The 19,478-nt window shown below is 36.6% G+C and overlaps 2 protein-coding genes across 2 annotated transcripts in view; both read right to left on the reverse strand.

Annotated features, from left to right (window-relative positions):
• LOC118735531 overlaps nucleotides 1-19,478 on the reverse strand; it is a 321,256-nt gene that overhangs the window by 183,890 nt on the left and 117,888 nt on the right. The window lies entirely within an intron of this gene.
• LOC118735530 (multiple epidermal growth factor-like domains protein 10) lies at nucleotides 6,664-11,881 on the reverse strand. Its single transcript, XM_036465331.1, has 5 exons — nucleotides 11,614-11,881; nucleotides 9,157-9,271; nucleotides 9,037-9,095; nucleotides 7,163-8,974; nucleotides 6,664-6,968 (listed from the first exon to the last, which is right to left on the reverse strand). Exons 1-5 carry the CDS (start codon nucleotides 11,694-11,696, stop codon nucleotides 6,752-6,754), a joined length of 2,286 nt encoding a protein of 761 aa, XP_036321224.1. The 5' UTR covers nucleotides 11,697-11,881; the 3' UTR covers nucleotides 6,664-6,751.

Below are 19,478 nucleotides of genomic sequence, written 5' to 3' on the forward strand. Positions count from 1 at the left end.
GTCTGTTCCAGCGGCTGTCGGAATGGCCAGTGTATAGCTCCGGAAACCTGCGCGTGTGACGCTGGATTCAAAATGACTGACCCGAATATCTGTGAACCTGTATGCTTAAACGGATGTCCGAATGGTTATACCATGTCTAGCGAACTCAATATTTGTGAGCCTAGTTGTTCTTCTGGCTGTCCGAACGGTGACTGCATAGCTCCAGAAATTTGTCAGTGCAAGAGTGGATATGTTAATGGCAGTTACAATATTTGTGAGCCTCTTTGTTCAAGCAACTGCTCCAATGGTCGTTGTGTAGCTCCGGAGACGTGCGAGTGTCACAAGGGGTATTCAAAATTGGCTGATGGAGAGTGCGAGCCAGTTTGTGACGCCACTTGTCCACGAAATCGATGCATTGCACCAGATGTCTGTTACTATAATACAGACAATATCGAAGACCAAATGAGCTCTACTTCAAAATACACGGATTCTATTAGTGTAATTCTGAAATCGGCGCGAGCTGGACGTCTCTTTGCGGCTTCGGTTAACTCTTATGACGAGGAGGACAGTGATGAAGAAGGTAGTGATAATTCGGGTGATTACAGTGATAGCGTAAGCATTTTGGACACACGCGATAACAGGTGTCTGAACCGCTGTACGAATGGCACTTGCCAACAAGAGCAATGCATCTGCCAATACGGTTATGAGCTACAGATGCATGGCCATGAGGAAATCTGCGTTGCGCGCTGTGGTGTTTTAATTGATGGCGCTTACAGCGGCTGTGTAAATGGGTTTTGTAATGAGCCAGGAATTTGTGTATGCTTCGAAGGTTTCCAGCAGTCTACCGAGAATGCACACAAATGCGTGCTCCTTCATAGCGAGGAGCAGTCAAGTGGCGGAATTTTCAAATATCTACGTCTGTATGTTATTTTCGCTGCGCTTTCCTTGCCGTTGGCGTTGGTGGTATTATATTTGTTTTGCCATATTAGCTGCGAAAAATCGTACAATGTGGCGAAAAGAGGTAAGAGAGATGGTGGTATAAAAGTTGTGTAGCAAACTGATTTTTTTTTTATTCATTTTCTATTCACAGAGAACAACTTGGGACTGGCGAATTTATCGCGTAATGTGGATATAATACGAGTGCCTTAGTCAAGCGGGTTTTTTGGCTTTTTGAAGCTTTAAAGTGATGACAGTGATCTTCAGATTTTATCTTTTCGTTTACTAGATTTCTAAATTTTTGAATACATATCAATATGTGTATGTATGCATATGTAAAGTTATTGATAACCAAGTATAATATGTATTAAAAATAGTAAGTAAATTTATATATGTGAATAAGTAGATGCATTAAGATAAGTGTTAAAAGTAGTTTTAAGTTTCGTGATAGACATTTCGTTTTCCAAATTTTTAGCATGATAAAAAAATAGGAAGGTGAAACCGCTGAGAGGAATTTTTCAAATTCTTGACGTTTGCAAGCAATTTAATTTTAAAATTTTACACACACATTCTCATTTTTAATCTCAAACAAAAACATCTTTGAACAATTCCTTTTTTTTACTCTCAATTTTATACGATTTTAAAATGTTGGCAAACTTCAAAAAAAAATCATAGCCGACGCATTGAGAGAACGGTTTTACCTTACTATGCTTTTATCGTGATTTTTAGTACGAAAAAAAATTTAGTTTTTCATAAAACATACTGAGCAACACGAGCTAATGATAACACAAATTAGAATTTAACGGTATGTGTTAATTAAAAAAAGAAAAGAAAAGTTTTACTATTCAGCGGTATAACGAAAATGTTTATATTGAAAGTGGCATAAGTCACTCAAAAAAATCAAGTTAATGATAACATGGATTACACCGAGTAAAAATCAGTTTTGCACAAAAAATATATACTTCCAAAACTAGGAGCCAAATATAGTAAAACTGCGTTTTTAGTTTCTTTCTCTGGCGTCAGGATTTTTTTTTTAAAGGACTTTGAAATTTTAGAGATTCGATTAGATAGTTCCAAAAATAATTTAAAAAATTCAGCTCTATATAGAATAACAATATGGGTACCAAAAAACAGACAAAATTCTGTAGCATTAAAAAATATTAAGTTTTTGTGGTGCACAAGGACGAATAGGTATTGAAAATGTCCCTTTAAAGTTTTTGCTTCAGTATCCTTGAGGATTAATATACACGCGACCACACGTCCTTCTACTTTAGTAGCGTAAATAAATAACAATTTTTAAAAGGGCATTTTCAATATCAATTCGTCCTTGTGAACCAAACAAATTTTATATTTATAAATTCTAAAGAATTTTATCATTTACTTGGTTGGTTGGTAGAATCGTCGTCGCCTGAGTACATTCCCAGGATGCAATTAGCGCTGGAAGCACCATTTTGATACGCTTTCTCTGCGACCCTTGATTTAATCTGCTTTCATGATTCGTTGGGTTGGTCAAATCATTTGGATTTTCCGATGAATCTATTTAGGTTAGTAATGTTGAATTTGGAAATTTCCCCAAGATTTTGGATGGAAAAACTCCACCTTATTCTATCATTTACTTGGTACCCATATTGTTAGTCCAGATGGGAATGTTACTCATACGCCATGTACGTACGTTCGAATTTAACTTTCCAAAGATATCAAAAGTTAGCATAAATATTTTTAAACGCGAATTTACTTTAATCTTGGTAAACAGGGGTTTTTGGTATTGCTGAATACGAATATGGACCTAGATTTTCCAAACACAAAATGGTGGATGCAATATGGCAATCGAATTTTCCAAAAATTGATTGCATTTACGTATGTACATATATAAAACTTGGTACTATGGGTTCGCTGATTACGAATTTAAAATGAGATTTGCAATATTCAAAATGGTGGATTCAATATTGTGGCCATATTAAAAATTAAATTCTTATAAAATTTGATGCATATGTGTATAGGTTTTTGGGGTTGCTGATAATGTAAAGCCAGATTTCTGCAATCGATATCAGCTATAATGTAAAACATTTCCACTGACTTTTAATACGTAAAAAAACGATGATTTTTGCTTCATTTAATTCCTTTGAAATTCCAATTTTTATTTTTTTTTTAATTCGATCGGCACATGTATCCGACATTTTAGATTTTGTGTATCTGACTTCATATTCGTAGTTAGCGACCCCAAAACTCCCTAACTACCAATATTAAAGTAAATATGTGAAAATTTGTGAAACTTTGTTAGTCCGCCAGATTTTTGAAGTAGGAAATAAATTCTCATGTAATGGAGTAAAACGGACTTCAGATACGTGCTCAGCGACGCCAAAGACATATCGAACGCCTGGTGTGGTCAAAAAATGTAATCCTTTTTTTGTTTTGTTGTGGTCCTGTGTTATCGCATTATAATTTTTAATAGACAAGCATAAATTTAATGTAAAATATTTCAGTCATGTACAATTTAAAATTATTTATACTTAAAGGGCGGCTATTGAGAGTATGCAAAGAGCGTCCATATGAAATAAACAAAACTTATAAAAAGTGTACCTGTTTAATTTTCTCGGACAAGCATCTAAATATTTTGCCTCTATTAAAACGAAAATCTGCTTTAGCAGAACTTTTCAGGTAAGAATTATCGTTCGAGGGGTTTTACACCATTGAAACATCGAACTATTCTACACCTTTTCAACCTAGTAATGAGAAAACGTAAGTTTATAATGAGAAAACCTAAATTGTATTGAGAATGCATAACTTTCTATTGAGAAAACGTAAATTATAATGAGAACACGTAAGTGTATAATGAAGAAACGTAAATAATAATGAGAAAAAGTAAACTGATGTGGAGACAACGTAGATTTATAATGAGAATGGGTAAATTTGTAATGAGAAAACGTAAATTTACAATGAGAAAACGTAAGTAAGTAATAAGAACTGGGTTTCTTCCATTATTTGTGGTTCTTCCATTATTCACCCACTCTCATGTTTTGCAACGCAAGTGCATCTGCGTGCAATGTTGTTGTGGGCTGCACAGCTCTTGCGTAATCCCCTCCTGATTGTTTTTTTTTTGCTTTTGTACGAGCTGCAGGATCCAAGCACTGCAGCTGCTGGCTGTGCAGGAACCTCTCCTTCGGTCCATTAGCAAAATACTTAATTACAGCATGGCACCTATAACGTGGACATTTGAACCACGCGCAGCTGGTAATGCTTGTATTGCCCGCCGCGAAAGTCGGCAAAACAAAATGAAACTAGTCTCGTCAATCCAAACAATTTGTTTTCCTTGCTGTATGAAGGCATTTAGCTTCCGGACATATACTGCTCTTTTCTCTCTATTTTCCTGGCTGTTCATCGTTGTAGACAGTGATCGGATCTGCCACTTTTTTGAGCATCTACCACATGTACCACACAAGGTCTGAAATCTACCACATATTCGCGTTTTTGAGTAGTTTTATTTTTGCTCGTTATAATTTTCTTAATTTTAACAGCAAAAATTGTCCAACACTAAACACTAACAACAGGCAGAATGGGAGGATAAGATAAACATTAAAATAGTAAATTTTCTCAATATTCAATTTTTCGACCGGAAACATGGTTTTATTGTGTTAAATTGCAAAATATATGATCTACAAAAAGAAATTAATAGCGAAAATGTGAAAAAACGGCGATTTTTGTGTAAGTATTAGAAAATTTCAGTGCATCTAAAGTTTCTAAAGCGTTGTTTACTTTTACTTGAGAATTGAGTAGCGGTTTCTGGGACGTGCCACATTTGTGCGCTACAACATGATGTGATAAAAATAAAAGCGGGCAGCACTCCGCAACGTTGCAGAAATCTTTCAAAATATGTTCCAAAAATATCTTGATATGGAAGGAACTGATTTACACTGTCAAGGGAAAAAATTGCCAAATCTCAACGGAACTTTTAGCAACTTCAATCTTGCACTTTATTATACTAAAATTAAATTTTCTTGGATTCGAATTAAAATGTTAGCAATTTAGATGAAACCTTGCAGAATATTTTTAATTTTTGTACAAAGTTTGATCCAAAACCTGAGATCTACCACATTTTTTTGAAATCTACCACATTTTTTTCCAGATTCCACCACACAAATTTTTTTTCAAGTCCGATCACTGGTTGTAGGCTGTGTGTGAAATGTTTTCACACTATAGCGCACACCTTCAAGATGGTTCCCAACAGCTGTGCTAACTTCGACACAAGAAAACCTGAACAATTTTTGGTTAAAGCTGAAGTAGGGTTAGTCCGCAATCCTACTCCAGCCATTCAACAATTTTTGATAAATGAACATTCAAAATTTGTTGGGGCTTTCATTAGTTTTTTTGTTTCATTGTGCTGCTTCCACTGCAAATCCATCGAAGTGTAGTTTTGTAGTTAACGCCAAGGTTAAGAGCGAGCATGACCCAATATTCTCCTCGTGTAGTAAATAGCATTCACCACCCTTTCCCTGTCTTGTTCGGTATTTTTTTGTATACATTTTCCTCTCGCAAATTTGCGTTCCTGGAAAAATTAAGATAATTACGTCATTATGCAGTTTAATATACGCGAAACACTGCTATACTTCATATTTGTAAGACAAATCGCACAATTGTCTTGAAACTGCATTTTTACGTGCAAGTGCCTATATGTAGTTATGTTTCGTTGGGCACAATGAAAAAACTACGAGTGAAATTTTTTTCGGACGCCTTCAAAACCTTAAAGCAGTAAAACCGATCTCATTATAAATTAACGATTTCTCATTAAAAATTTACATTTCCTCATTAACAATTTACTTTTTCTCATTACTTTTTACGTTTTCTCATTATTAATTTACGTATTCTCAATATAATTTATGTTTTCTCAATACAAATTTATCTTTTCTTAATACAATTTACGTTTTCTCAATATAAATTTTTGTTTTCTCATTATAACTTATGTTTTCTCATTACTGGGTTGAAAAGGTGTAGTATAAATGAGAGGTGCTTTGCAGCGTTTGCTGTCAAAATATACGAAGGCGATCACGAGTACGAATAGGAAAACGAAAGCGACTGGGAATACGAATACGAAGGCAAACACGGAGACTAGGGACGAATAAGAAGATGACTACGAAAACGAATATGAACACGAAGACGAGTACTAAGAGGAAGATGAATACGAACAAGGCGAAAACGAACACAAATACGGATACGAAGACGAAGGTGAAGGCGAAGATGACGACGAAAGCGAATATGACCCCGAAGATGAATACGAATATGCCCACAAAGGCGCTCACGATTACGAAAGCGAGCACGAAGACGAAAAGAAAAAGCTAAATGTATTAAAATTATTTCGAAAATTTTGTCACTCAGCTTCGGCTCCTACACATATCGGGTCACAGAAGGTCCAAAGTCAAAAGCTTATCCCTAAATGAACACAGCGAATCTACACAATCAGTGCTTTCTGAAGGGTACATGGTAGCGAAGCCTGTAAAATGTTTAATAAGTACGAAAAGTTCTAATGAAAGAATTGTGAATCACAAAAACATAGCGTAAGTTAATTCACAAACAATTTTAAAGTTAATCTAAACCCCCAATTTTGAATTTAATGTTTCAATGTGAAGTAAAAAAAACCTTAAAAATTCACATTTTTGCGGACCTTAAAATGTTTTAAATTTTTTTTGATTGAATTATATTTTTTATTTTTTTATTTCTTCTGTAGTTTATAAGTAATGAAAAAAAACTCTTTAAAACGTTTCACAAAACATCCGATTCATGATTGAATAATTTTTCAATATCACAATTTTTGTATGCTACTTTACAATATGCGCTCTAAAGCTCAAGTTTCTTCTTCCTCCTGTACATTGAGGCCATCTTCTTCACCTGCTCCTGGAATTACGATGCCAAATGTTGGATTTTCAATCAATCGCACACCATGTTTTTCACGGAAACGTCTGCGCGCATATTCTCGATAGACCAGTATAGCTGCCAGTGCGCACAAAGCTATCAGCAATAAGGACACGGCACCGATGGTCCAGCGCGAAACAGAGACGCCGCTAATTATTTAAAATAGATATGTTTGATTATGAAATACTTAAAAGAAATTTGTTGGAAAATAAAATGGCTACAACACTCGTAACTTCAATAAAATTTCACAATAGAAAAACAGTTTAGGTAAGTTTATCGATTTCAAAACTCCCTTTTACCGAAACCGAAAAAGTATTCATTCTCAACCAATCAATATTCTCACCTCAACTTTAAGCGCCCCTCCATGGCATCCAATTTCGACACGCATGCGCCACGGCGCTCATTGTAGACCGTGCCCTCGCCGCACTGACATATCCCATTGACATCACATTTTCCACCCAGACAGTTCCATTCGTTGCAGTAAGCCACGCACACTGGCAAATCGTTGTCGGCGCTGAGTTTGAGCCGGTAGCCCAAGTCACAACTGCACGCGTTCGGCGCAATACATCTGCCATGACCGCAGTCCTGCTCGCATCGTGGCGCACACTCAGTGCGGCTACCGTTGAGAAAGGTATAGCCTTCCAAACAAACACACTCATCTGGCCGCAAGCATTCGGCATTGACGCAAGTATCTTTGCATATGGCCTGACAACGATGCGGCTCGCTAGAGTTTGTCACGCGATAACCATCGGCGCACTGGCACTTATTTGGCGCCACGCACTTGCCATTCTCACAAGATGGCCGGCAGTGAGCGATGCAGAGATTGCGGTGACGCGTCTCCTCATATCCACTCCAACACTCACACATATCTGGTTCTACGCAATTGCTATTGATGCACGACGGCAAGCAGATGGGGTCGCAGATCGCATTCGAGCCTTTGCGCAGCCGGAAGCCTTCATAGCAGCGGCATATACCGCCCGCCGCGCAAACACTATTGATACACTTTTGCGTACAGTGCGGCTCGCAACGTCCCGTCAGCCATTTCTTAGAGTAGCCCTCAGCGCACTGACAAATACCCGGCGCAATGCAGTGTCCATGCCCGCAGTCGAAATTGCAAACGGGATCGCACTCATTTGAGCGCAGCGCGTTCGGCCGATAACCACTGAAACAGCGACAAGTATCCGGCGCCGTACAAGTGCCATGCACACAGGATTGAGTACAAACCGGAATACAGAGGTAAAAGAGCAACGTTTGAAAGCCCGGCAAGCAGCTGCATACGCCTGGGCTGACGCAATTACCATTCTTGCAACCACGTGGACAATGCGGCTCGCACTCGGTGCTCGAACCGTTTTTAAAGATGTAGCCCTCGTTACAACTGCATGTATCCGGTGCGGAACAATGTCCATTCACACATTCGTCCTTGCAAATTGGCTGGCACAAATGCGCTTCAACTTGCCTGTAGCCCTGATGGCACTCACAGCGGCCGGGTTCGTTACAAAAGCCATTCTGACAGCCGCGTACACAAGTTGGTTCGCATTCCGAACGCGAGTTGTTGCGGTAAATATGTCCTTCTAGACAGGTACACTGATTCGGCGCCGTGCAATGCGCATTTACGCACTTTTCCTTGCAACTGGGCACGCAGGCCAGGCCGAGTAGGTTGTAATAGCCCTCCTGGCATTTGCATACATTTGGTGCGTTGCAGTAGCCATTCGGGCAGCCGCCCTGGCATACCGGTTCACACTTACCCAGCGTGCCCAAGCGCAACTCGAACCCGTTGTGGCAACTACACTCATTGGGCGCTTTGCAAATGCCATTCTCGCACGGCTCCTCGCAAATGGGTACACAGAGACCCAACGTTTCATTACGTTCATAGCCGAAATTGCAAGTGCATTTCTGCGGCGAATCACAGCGTCCGTTGATGCAGTCCACCAGGCACTTAGTCTCACAGTCTGTCACGCTGCCATTGACGAAACTGAAGCCATCATGGCAGGCACACAAATCTGGCGCGATACATTGTCCATTAATGCAGGGCTCACTGCACTCGGGCTCACAAATGGTGCTGTTCTTCATATTATTGAAGCCTTCGTCACATAGGCAAACATCAGGCCGCACACATTTTCCTGTTTTGCAATCTGCGCACCTCGGCTGGCAATCGCTGTGGGAAGATAGGGAAGAAAGTTAATTAGTTGTACCTTGGTTAGGAGTAGGCTGACTTACCCATTCTTAGTGTCGCGCACATAGCCATCACAGCATACTTCCTCAGTGTCCGTGTAGCTCTAAAAAACATAATTGAAAGTTGATGAGCAGAAGTGAGAAAGAAACATTTAAGTTGTTCACCTCTTTAACAGTACGCAGCACCAGTGGATTATGACTTGGGCCACAATTTTTTGTACAATTTTCATCTACTTGAAATTTCCGCATTGTTACAAGCGCCACTCGGGTCTTCATGGTTCTATCAAATACAAATACCATAGAAATTTAGTTAGGACGTAGACTTAGAAAGATGACACACATATTTGTATTTCCCTGCTTCGACTAGACTGTGACGACTGTGTCTTGAGCTCGAAAAAGAATATGTTATATTCTGGGATTTAGCAGATAACCTAGCTGATTTGTCTTCTATACTCACAATGGAGACAAAACGAAACCACATGGAGATTTACCTGTGCCAGCTTTTGGAACGAGTAACTTTCGCCACCATAAAGGTAAGTAAATCGCAATATTCTTGGACCTAGGTGACAATAACGTCACTGACGTTTTTTGTAACAAACTCAAAGCGGATTAGGGAGTGTCTAATACTTTTGAATATAGTTTACGGAAATGAGTGTTGCCAGCGAGGGTTTGATATGCTACAAAGGGATTGTCAATAAACCTCCTGAAGTCCATCATTGTCCCATTCCCCAAGAGAAGAAAAATCTACTTGCCCAAGGTACATTTCGTCGGATAGGAATTGAGTTCTCAGAAGAGGAAACACACATCTAACATTTCACAGCTTTCGAATGTTACCAACAAGGCTACAAGGGCGTTTTATGCCTGTCAAAGACTTCATGGTAAATGGGGAATATCACCCAAATTAACGTCTTTCTAATTCAATACGGTTGTAACGAACGTTGTTAAATATACGGAAAGCTAGACCACTTTTTCCGCGTGGCCAGCACAGGAGCTATGCGCGCTTGACCAACGGATGCCCTTGGGGCATTACAGCCATTCCGCCACTTTCTATTGTTATTGAAAAGAAGGCCAGCTATGCGCCTACAATCGAATAAGGTTGTAGTGGGTCCTTGGATATGAAGGGTTTGAAGGAAAGGCAGCCTGTCACGTAAAACATGGAGCGCAAATGCGTTTACATGGTCCAGAGCCTTTCTGCGGTACATCTAAAGGACACACTGCAGAACTGCTAAGGAACTGGGAATAATCTCAGATTGAGACAATCAAAGAAACTCATAACTGCTCCTAGTAGGAACCTCGAGCTGACTACCTTATCGGACGCGGCAAGCTAAAGTATTATGGGCTGAATAAAATGCGACTTTCTGTAGACATGGACTGCAGGTTTTTTGGGCTGGTGGACGAAAAACCAGAGCATATTCTGGCCAGGTAAAACGACACACCTTGGGGAATGATTATACTATTCTCCATCCAAAATCTGGAATATGGCACCCTCCAAAGGAGTGATTACAATTAGGGTTTAGCGCAATAGCTCTTTTCAGGTCGCAGCGCGAGTGTTCCACATTGACGTCAATCGAAGTCCGAGTCTTGCAATCAGTCTGAACTATATACAGGAAAATATTTGTTCTTAATCTTCAGCAATCAGGTCATAGGGAGCGTATGGTGCCGTAAAGGCAAATGAATATGACACGCGCGTAACCTGAAAAGGACGTACAATAAATTGGTGGACCCCAGGCTTGAAGTTTTAAGTTTAGTAGCAATTATTAAGCGACAATAGCTAGAATAGAGTAGAACATATAAGCATCCTTAATATTTTCATCCACTCTGTTTGGTTTTGACTACGACTACGTACCAAAAGTGCACTCAGTACTTGGACGATAAGTTTTATGCTTCCATCATAATTCGCAATAACCTCTTTAGAGCGTTCCATCTCACCAAAAAAAAGTACCTCCAATTGTAATGCCTCCCAAATGGTCAATGAAATTCGTAGGCCTATTCGCCCAGACACTTCACTAGTTAGGGTTAACAATCTCTTGTATTGTTCCTTCCCCCCTAACCTACGGATTTAAGTGGCAAGGTAACCAATAAATTCCAAGCAATTTTCCAACTCTTCGACCTATAAGAACTACTGAAACAGCGACTAGAAATTGTAGAATTTCTAACCGCACAAGTTTCCAACACACGATAACTGCTTGAGATAATCAAAAAAGGACCTGATAATCTCCAAACATCATTGAACAAAATGTTTGAATTATCGCTCTGGTAAAATAGTAAATTCGCTCTCCTAAATGGGTGTCACGAAACTTGTCCTCAGAGTTAAAAAGATTCTAGTTTACTCTGTTAAAATTCATCGAAATTATCACACAACTTCGAGCCGTAAATTTATCTGGGGCTTGTTTCTTTAAGTTGCAGCAAATGTGTCCTCGCAAGTGTCCCTCTGCCTAAATTTTATCAATATTATTTGAAGGATTTCGAAGTACTCAAAAGACTTAATTATCACCTCCGCAATTTTTAAAGCAATGGTACCTCAAGAAGTTGATCTAGTCCAGATATTTATTATTATTATTTTTTTTTTGTTTTTAAGAGAAACTCATAACTTTTAAAATCACCCCTCTTGAGTTCACTTACGGCACTTTTACCACACAAGACGATGCTAGCGCAGCATGTAGCATAAGAATCACACCAAATAGACTGTATTTTTGTAGTTTCATTATAACTTTTTTTTTTTATTAATTCTTACAATCACTTCAAATGCCTAGTATTTTTACTTTGTCTCCCGGTCGACTAATTCACATTGAAGCACTCTTTAATTTATTTTAATCTTTTAATGCCATAATATCTAGCAACAACTGGCTGGCTTCATATTCGCTGCCATAATGAATAAATCTGTTTAATTACGAAATTTAATGATACCCATTTGTATACGAGCAAAACTCTTCAGCAATCATTATCGGCTTATCTATAAAACAGTGCAAAAATATATGCAAAGAAGCGCGAGTTCAATTTTTTATTTATTTTTTTTTTTTTTAATATTACAGAATATTTTAAGTATGAAAAATGCAATTGAAAGATGTGATTTTCCGTTGACGTTGCCGCAAAGTGTAATAAATGCACAAAATTCATTGAACTCGGAAGGCAGCTAAATAGCGAGACATCTGTGCTTACATACATACATACTTCTATATATGAAAACGAGCCCATACTAAATATACATATATGCACATTTATAATAATCGTTGTAAGCTATGATGTAGTATAACTACTTGCGTGTACATACATACATACATATGTAAGACAGCATGGATCCAGGCCGACGCATGATAGGGCACACTCAGTCCTGATAACAGTGACACTTGCATTATTTTTTATGAATATATTTTTTCTTTTAATTGATGCTTTTATTTTTGCTGTAGTGCAAGTATTTTGAACTCATGAAGAATATACATACTCGTACTATAGTAACAGAAATGTAAGAAGTATTTATAGTACCAGTCGTACTTGATTAGAGTTTTCTTGCAATTCATACGTCAAAGCCTTGAACTGCTCACTTTTTCTTTGTTTTTTTTTTTTAAGAATATTATTTTCCTTTTTTAACTGCGGCATTGTGATAAATAATAAATAGAGGTCGTTGCTGATCTCTGCAACACTATAAAAGTAGAATACAGTTTGGTATAGAGTACATAAAGTGACATAGCTTGGCATTGAATTTTTAAGTAGGTGTGTTAGTGGATAACTCGGTGGCGTAATTTTAACAAGAATGTAATGCAATGCTGCCAACGCCGATCCATTAAGCCTTCGCGAGCCATCTGGTCGCCTAGTTGAGATCAGCAAAGTTTTTGGTGGATCACTCGGCAAATTATGTAAAGTAAAATTAAACTGTCTGCCTGCAGTTTTATCACATAAGGCGATGTAAGGCGATGTGCAAAATCCTAGTCCGCATCTTATCTAGGAACTGAATGTTTCACAATACGCCTGAGACGAGGCGGTGGTTTTCTCTGTCTTTCGAAGGACTAATTCAAAGATCTTCTATTGAGGAGGTCTTAGAGTTATTCTGTTTGTTCTTTAGCCAAAATTTTTCTAAAAATATAATATTACTTATTTTTTCTTAAACAACAAAGTCTAAAAACTAAAAGAACATTCATTTACAAAACGAAAAGAATAAGCGTCTAAAAATGTAATGAAATTATATCAAATAAGTTTCGAAAAATTTAATTTCGGAACAATAAAGTTTCAAAATTAAAAGAAAATTAAATAAAAAGAAATAAGTAAGTAAAAAACGTCCTAAAAATTTATGACATTAAATAAGTATTTTCTTACAATAAAATTTAAAGAAAATTTATTAGAAAAAGAAAAATAATCATATTAGAAAAATAACGATTTTTATGAAATATATTTCTAAAAACTCGAATTAAAAGATTAATATATTTTCCTCTCTTAAACTATAATATCTATGTAGAAGGTAAAAGAAAATTTTGTAGAAAAAAATACCTAGTAAATTTAAAAAAATCAAATTCCGCTGCCGCGGATTCGAATCTCGATTCTCTCGATTAGCACGTCATTGCTTTGCTCACTCTGCCATTGCAATTGCATTGCAAAAAAAAAAAGAGTGCATAACACCGTCAGCAAAGAAATTATCAAAAATCAACGCGATTTTTAGCAACTTAAAACTTGCACTTTATTATACTAGAATTTAATAAGCTACAAAACTGCATACCAAAAATTATTCTAAAAATTTAAATAAAAATGCTTGGAATTGATATGGAAAGTTTGTGAAATTTTTATAATTTTGGTACAAAGTCTGAAATTTAGATTTATGTGGTATCTGTTAGATAAAGAGCTATAATTTTATAGAAAAATAATGAACATAATAAAAAGCAAAAGAAAAGTAGTCAAAACTGATAAACATATTGATGTGCATTCGTGTTTCGCATGGGGTGTAACTCTTTTAGCATGGGGAAACCAGTTGAATCATATGAAAAAGTCCGAACTCTAGTGAAAGCGCCTACTGAAGATTGAGCTCACCAGGATGTTTGTAGCGATGTGGATAACGAAACGATGACAAGGCAAGTACCGTACAAGAAAAAAGGCAGCGATTTATTAATGGAGAACTATTCGCAGTAGAAGTTCCCTTAATTTGATGCAAGCATACATAGTCGCAATAGTCCAGTCGAATCGTCGTGAAAACGAGCCTTAACCCAAATTGACCCCGTGTTGCCATATGGCAACGCAAAATACATCATGTTTAAGAGGGTGTAAAATAAAAATCGCTTACTTCAAAATGCTTATCTGTACGTTAACTAATTCCTAAAAGGTGTATCTTTCGAAACGCTTACGCTTCCGTCAGATCCCTGCTGTCTAACTAGTGTAACGCAAGTGTGTTCTTTAAACAAAATTAGAAGTGACAAAAAAACCATCAAAATGTCATACATGAAGAAGTAAGCATGAATTTATAGAAAGCGGTTTTTTTATTAACAAAATATGATAGTAACAAAATATTAGTTAAAACATTAGTGACTCTATTGGTAAAAAGTAAGAATAAAAAACAATCGTGCATGCCATATAATTTAAGTGTTTTTTAAGTCCGTTGCCATATGGCAAGACGGGGCGTAATGTGAACTGTTCCTCTTTTTACTAAATTTTGATATGTTCGGGCTAGCCAAATTGACCCCGTGTTGCCGTATAGCAATGCAAAATACCATCATGTATGAGACGGTGTAAACAATCGTTTGTATGTAATTTTGCAGTTTTGCAGGTGGTTAACTCACTCCATTTAGCTCTGAACTGCCTAATCATGTTGTCGTGTATTTCATTGTACAAGTTTTGAAGTGGTATACAAATGTAGTTTGTCTCTTCCAGGGAAAACTGGTGGCGTTTTTTGCATTCTCATCTGCTACTTCATTATCCTAGATTACCTTGTGACCGGGCAACCCATAGATATGCAGCCTTTTATCAGCGTCTTGCTTGTGAATGGCTAGGTTTCATTTCCATCCCTCTTCCTCAATCGTTGTGCAAAAAGTTCGTTTCCACTTAAAGCTAGGTGCCATGAAGCCTGTGCTGCTTGTGCTTCCCGCCCCAATTAAGTGGTGCCCAAAGGTTCTGGAATTTAATTTCCCTATGACCGTCAATCTACGTGCGGATTTCGCAGCAGGGTTTTTAAAAAGCAGCCGTCGAAGTGGACCTCAGCGCTCCCGCGATGCATAGTGCCGCTAGGCGCTGCACCTTCTCCATTGGCCCGAGGCATAAGGACTTTTGTACGGCATTCCAGCACACCAAAGCGCCATAGATCAGTATTGGGCTGACTATTGCTGTGTAGCACCAATGCATCAGAGCAGGTGACAAACCTCAAGTGACTCCCAGCATTCTTTTACATGCATAAAGGGCGTTACTGGCCTTCTTCTCCCTTTCTTCAACATTGCACATCTACAGCAGATTACTCTCCAAGACTACTCCCAAATACTTTCTGTAGTCTTTAATTGACAGCTCGATGCAAAATACCTAGCCTCGGGGGTCTGCACACTGGGACCTTATATCTTTTTGTGACTACACCACTGACCCATACAAATTGACAAAAACACTTATTTGTGCTGGTGAAGCATGTAAAACTTTAGGACGAGTAGCTTGTGCAAAATGTGATGTGGGTTTATGTTTGAAATGTTTTTCTAATTTTCATTAACTTCTTCATCTGCTTTGCACGTAGAATATGCATATATTATCAATAAATGTATTAAAACTTATACACAATGTTTCTATTAATTCATGTTTTAACCAAATACTGTCCTCTAACAATCCATCTGGAATATGCGCCGTGTTGCCATATGGCAACGGCCGATATCGGAAGAACTATACTACTCGCAAAGTTTTAGTCATATTTTTTCCTTTACTTTATCGCTACTTTTACCCTGTATATAGGTGAAACCAAAAAAAAACCAAAAAAAAAAATTAATCTGGGACAATTTGGGTTAATTTGCAATACCATGTATGAATTTAGTTATGAATAGAATTGAATAGATTGTTATAAAAACAAGTTTAATCTAAATTTGCAGTGCTGTGCGAATGTTTTTTTCAAAGTTATGCAAAAAAAAAACGTTTTTATTTATAATATTGCCAATATCTAAGATGCATTTTGTCGCAAAGTAGAGATCATTTTACATGTGGTAAAATTCGCTACATTATTTATACGAAAAAAAAAATAAAAAATTTAAGCGAATGGATATAAGATTATTAAATGTCAAAGTGAAAAAATAATGCCGTTTTTTTGCAAATTTTTTGAAGAACACTGAATTACCTTCACATTGGTGTGCGAATGTGGACAATCCAATAAGCCAGTCTCTAGTTCTATTCTGCGGAAAGGACTTGGAGTAGTTTTTTAGACAAATCGACATCAGAGAAGTTGCATTGGTCACCAGACTTTTTCCAAAAATTTCGAAAGCTGAGATTCCGTTACTTTATATGAATTTTTCGTTTTTTTTGAAGAGCTGTGAACAGTCGAAGGACTGTTAGACGTAGATATCAAATCATTGGCTTTTTAACCGACTTCTAAAAAAGGAGGAGGTTATCAGTTCGTCGGAATATTTTTTTTTATGTATGTTACCGGATAACTTTGGACCACGTCAACCGATTTATTTATGCATCGGAAAGGTAGTGTCTCAGAGGTGGTCCCATGCTAATCTGGTTTAGATCCGATCATTGGATCATGAAATATATATATATATATTTTTTTTTTTTATATGAAAATTGAAGTCGGTTTTTTTGCCACAAATTACTTGTTTTCATATCAATAACTTTGTAAGAAACTCATAAATTTCGAGCTGGTTTAAAGACTTTGTGGCACATCTTATGAAGACGACTATGACCTAAGATGTTTTGGATGTAATGAGAAGGGGTAACAACGCAAAAGTGCCTTTAAGTTAAGTGAAGCTCGCCGGGTAGATATTTGTAAGACGGAGTATAAATAAAACAGGAAAATGTCTATATGTCGATATACGTTTCGAAATATTTATATTATACATATTTCCTCATAGCTATCGTATTTTTAACGGTATAGCTTCGATATATTTTCGATATACGTGCACCGTTATAAGTTCTCCCTTATTTTATCGATATAAATATCGTTTTGTGTGCAGTTTTATCGACCTTTCTTAATTATTGCTTCTTCAATGTCATTACTAAAATTGCTAATATTTTCGTTGATATCATTATCGATACCGATGATTTAGTGCTTACATCAACATGAATAAAGGGGTAAGCACACAAAAAAAAAATGAGTGAAACGCTTATAATGGCGTAGTTTTATTAAGATGCCCATAACTGTAAGCAGAATAATATTGCAGCAAACTTGCATGTTAAGCAATGCTGCTTAAAATATACAACTTAAAAAAAATGTATATATGCAAATAATTTACTTGACTACTATAGTGACTATACATGTATACCAGTGAGTCCCGAATTATATTTACGTTTAATGAAGTTATAAATAAATAATATAAAAAAAAACTTTTTAATATACAACGCTTTTATAAATGGACTAAGAAGTAGAAAATAATATTTCTCAGTCCCATAGAATTTGTTTTGATAACTTTTGATTTTGAAATTTTAGCAAAAGTCATTGTAAGAATTTATTACATTGAAAACGAAACATGCAATACAAAGCATTCGATTTAGTTGACAATAGTCAAACTACATAACGTAGACCTAAAATTTCTACAGCGAAAGTAGAACTTTGAAATCGATTTTAAGCGGTCGTTATTCATATACCCACATACATACATACATACATACAAACCTTTGGACCACGTGAACCGTTTTCAATAATCCTTTTTTTGTTAGAAAGATAGGACCTCAAGGTTCGTCCCGCAATTTGTTTTAGAGATCCGATGATTGGATCATGAAGAAATTAACGGTACCCCTAAATTTGAATATGAGAATTGAAGTCGGTTGTGTTCTTTCCTTAAAAACTTCTTGTTTAATAAAAAGTTCTATAAACTCAAGATGCGCTCAACTTTCAAAAGTACCTAGCAAAAAATTTTAAAAAAGAGTCAGTAAAAATAAATTTATTGATTCCATGAATTTTTGCACTTCTATGTTCATTTTTTCGATTTCTGGTTTTCGATAGAGATGGTGATTTTTCACGATTGCAAAATTTTTTAAATATTTCAAATACCGAAAAAATTAACTGAACTATCAGAAAAACGAAAAATTCATATAAAACGACGGGCAAGAAATGGAAAAGAAATTTTATTAAATCAGTTTGCAGCTCTCAAGAAAAAAAATGCTCGTATATTTATTTCCTCATGAAAATTTACAGCAAAAACAAAGCGCTTTTTCAAGCAACAGAAATTATAATAAATATTTCTTATAATTTCCTTGAGAGCTGGATTCTTTTCATATCAATTCAAGTGTATTACATGCGCCCCACGCTTTTCATTTTCAATTTCATGGATTGTTTATAATGACTTTTGATAAAATTTCAAAATCAAAAGTTATCAAAACAAATTCTATGGGACTGAGAAATATTATTTTCTACTTTTTAGTCCATTTATAAAAGCGTTGTATATTAAAAAGTTTTTTTTATATTATTTATTTTCTACTTTTTAGTCCTGTCTGAATAAAATTTTGCAATGGATATTAGAATAATTCAACGATATTAATAGAAAGGTGCACACACATGCATTTACATATGTATGTACATACAAACGAGCACCAATTAATTTTATTTAAAGAATGGCGTCTCGTCTATTTCCGGTGTAGCAAACGTATTACAAGGGCGACATCTAGATGTCATCTACCTCGCCCTATTCACTATGCTTTTTTAAAGGAGCTTTTCAAAGCTTTGCTTTGGTGTCGGAACACTACATTGAAAGTTTCGGGATCCACAACATTGAAAGTTTCTGGAACACAACATTGCAAGTTGATAAAAGCGTTGTAAAAAATTCTAGAGCTTCTGAGAAAAAAGATTGAAATTTAAGGGAAAGTTTGTTGCGCTTTTTTGCGGAATTGGTCGATGAGGCCAAACGACTTAGTTAGGGCGATCTGTGGAGTAGCATACATACATACATAATCGAGTTATATATAAATAAGTGCAAGCTCCATAGGTTATCCAAAAATTGTCGGATTTGAAATCGGTGAAGTGGGTGACAATACATACATACATATAAGCGTTTAAAAATTTTCTTGAGAAATTTCTCAACGCGCCTCTATATATATAATTGGTCGGTGAGGCCAAACGACTTAGTTAGGGTGATCTGTGGAGTAGCATACATACATACATAATCGAGTTATATATAAATAAGTGCAAGCTCCATAGGTTATCCAAAAATTGTCGGATTTGAAATCGGTGAAGTGGGTGACAATACGTACATACATATAAGCGTTTAAACATTTTCTTGAGAAATTTCTCAACGCGCCTCTATATATATAATTGGTCGGTGAGGCCAAACGACTTAGTTAGGGCGATCTGTGGAGTAGCATACACTTTCGGGACTATTTCGGGATTC

Source organism: Rhagoletis pomonella, unplaced genomic scaffold (genome assembly GCF_013731165.1).
Source record: "Rhagoletis pomonella isolate Grant_MI unplaced genomic scaffold, Rhpom_1.0 Rhpom_scaffold_00003, whole genome shotgun sequence".
Taxonomy (NCBI): Eukaryota; Metazoa; Arthropoda; class Insecta; order Diptera; family Tephritidae; genus Rhagoletis; species Rhagoletis pomonella.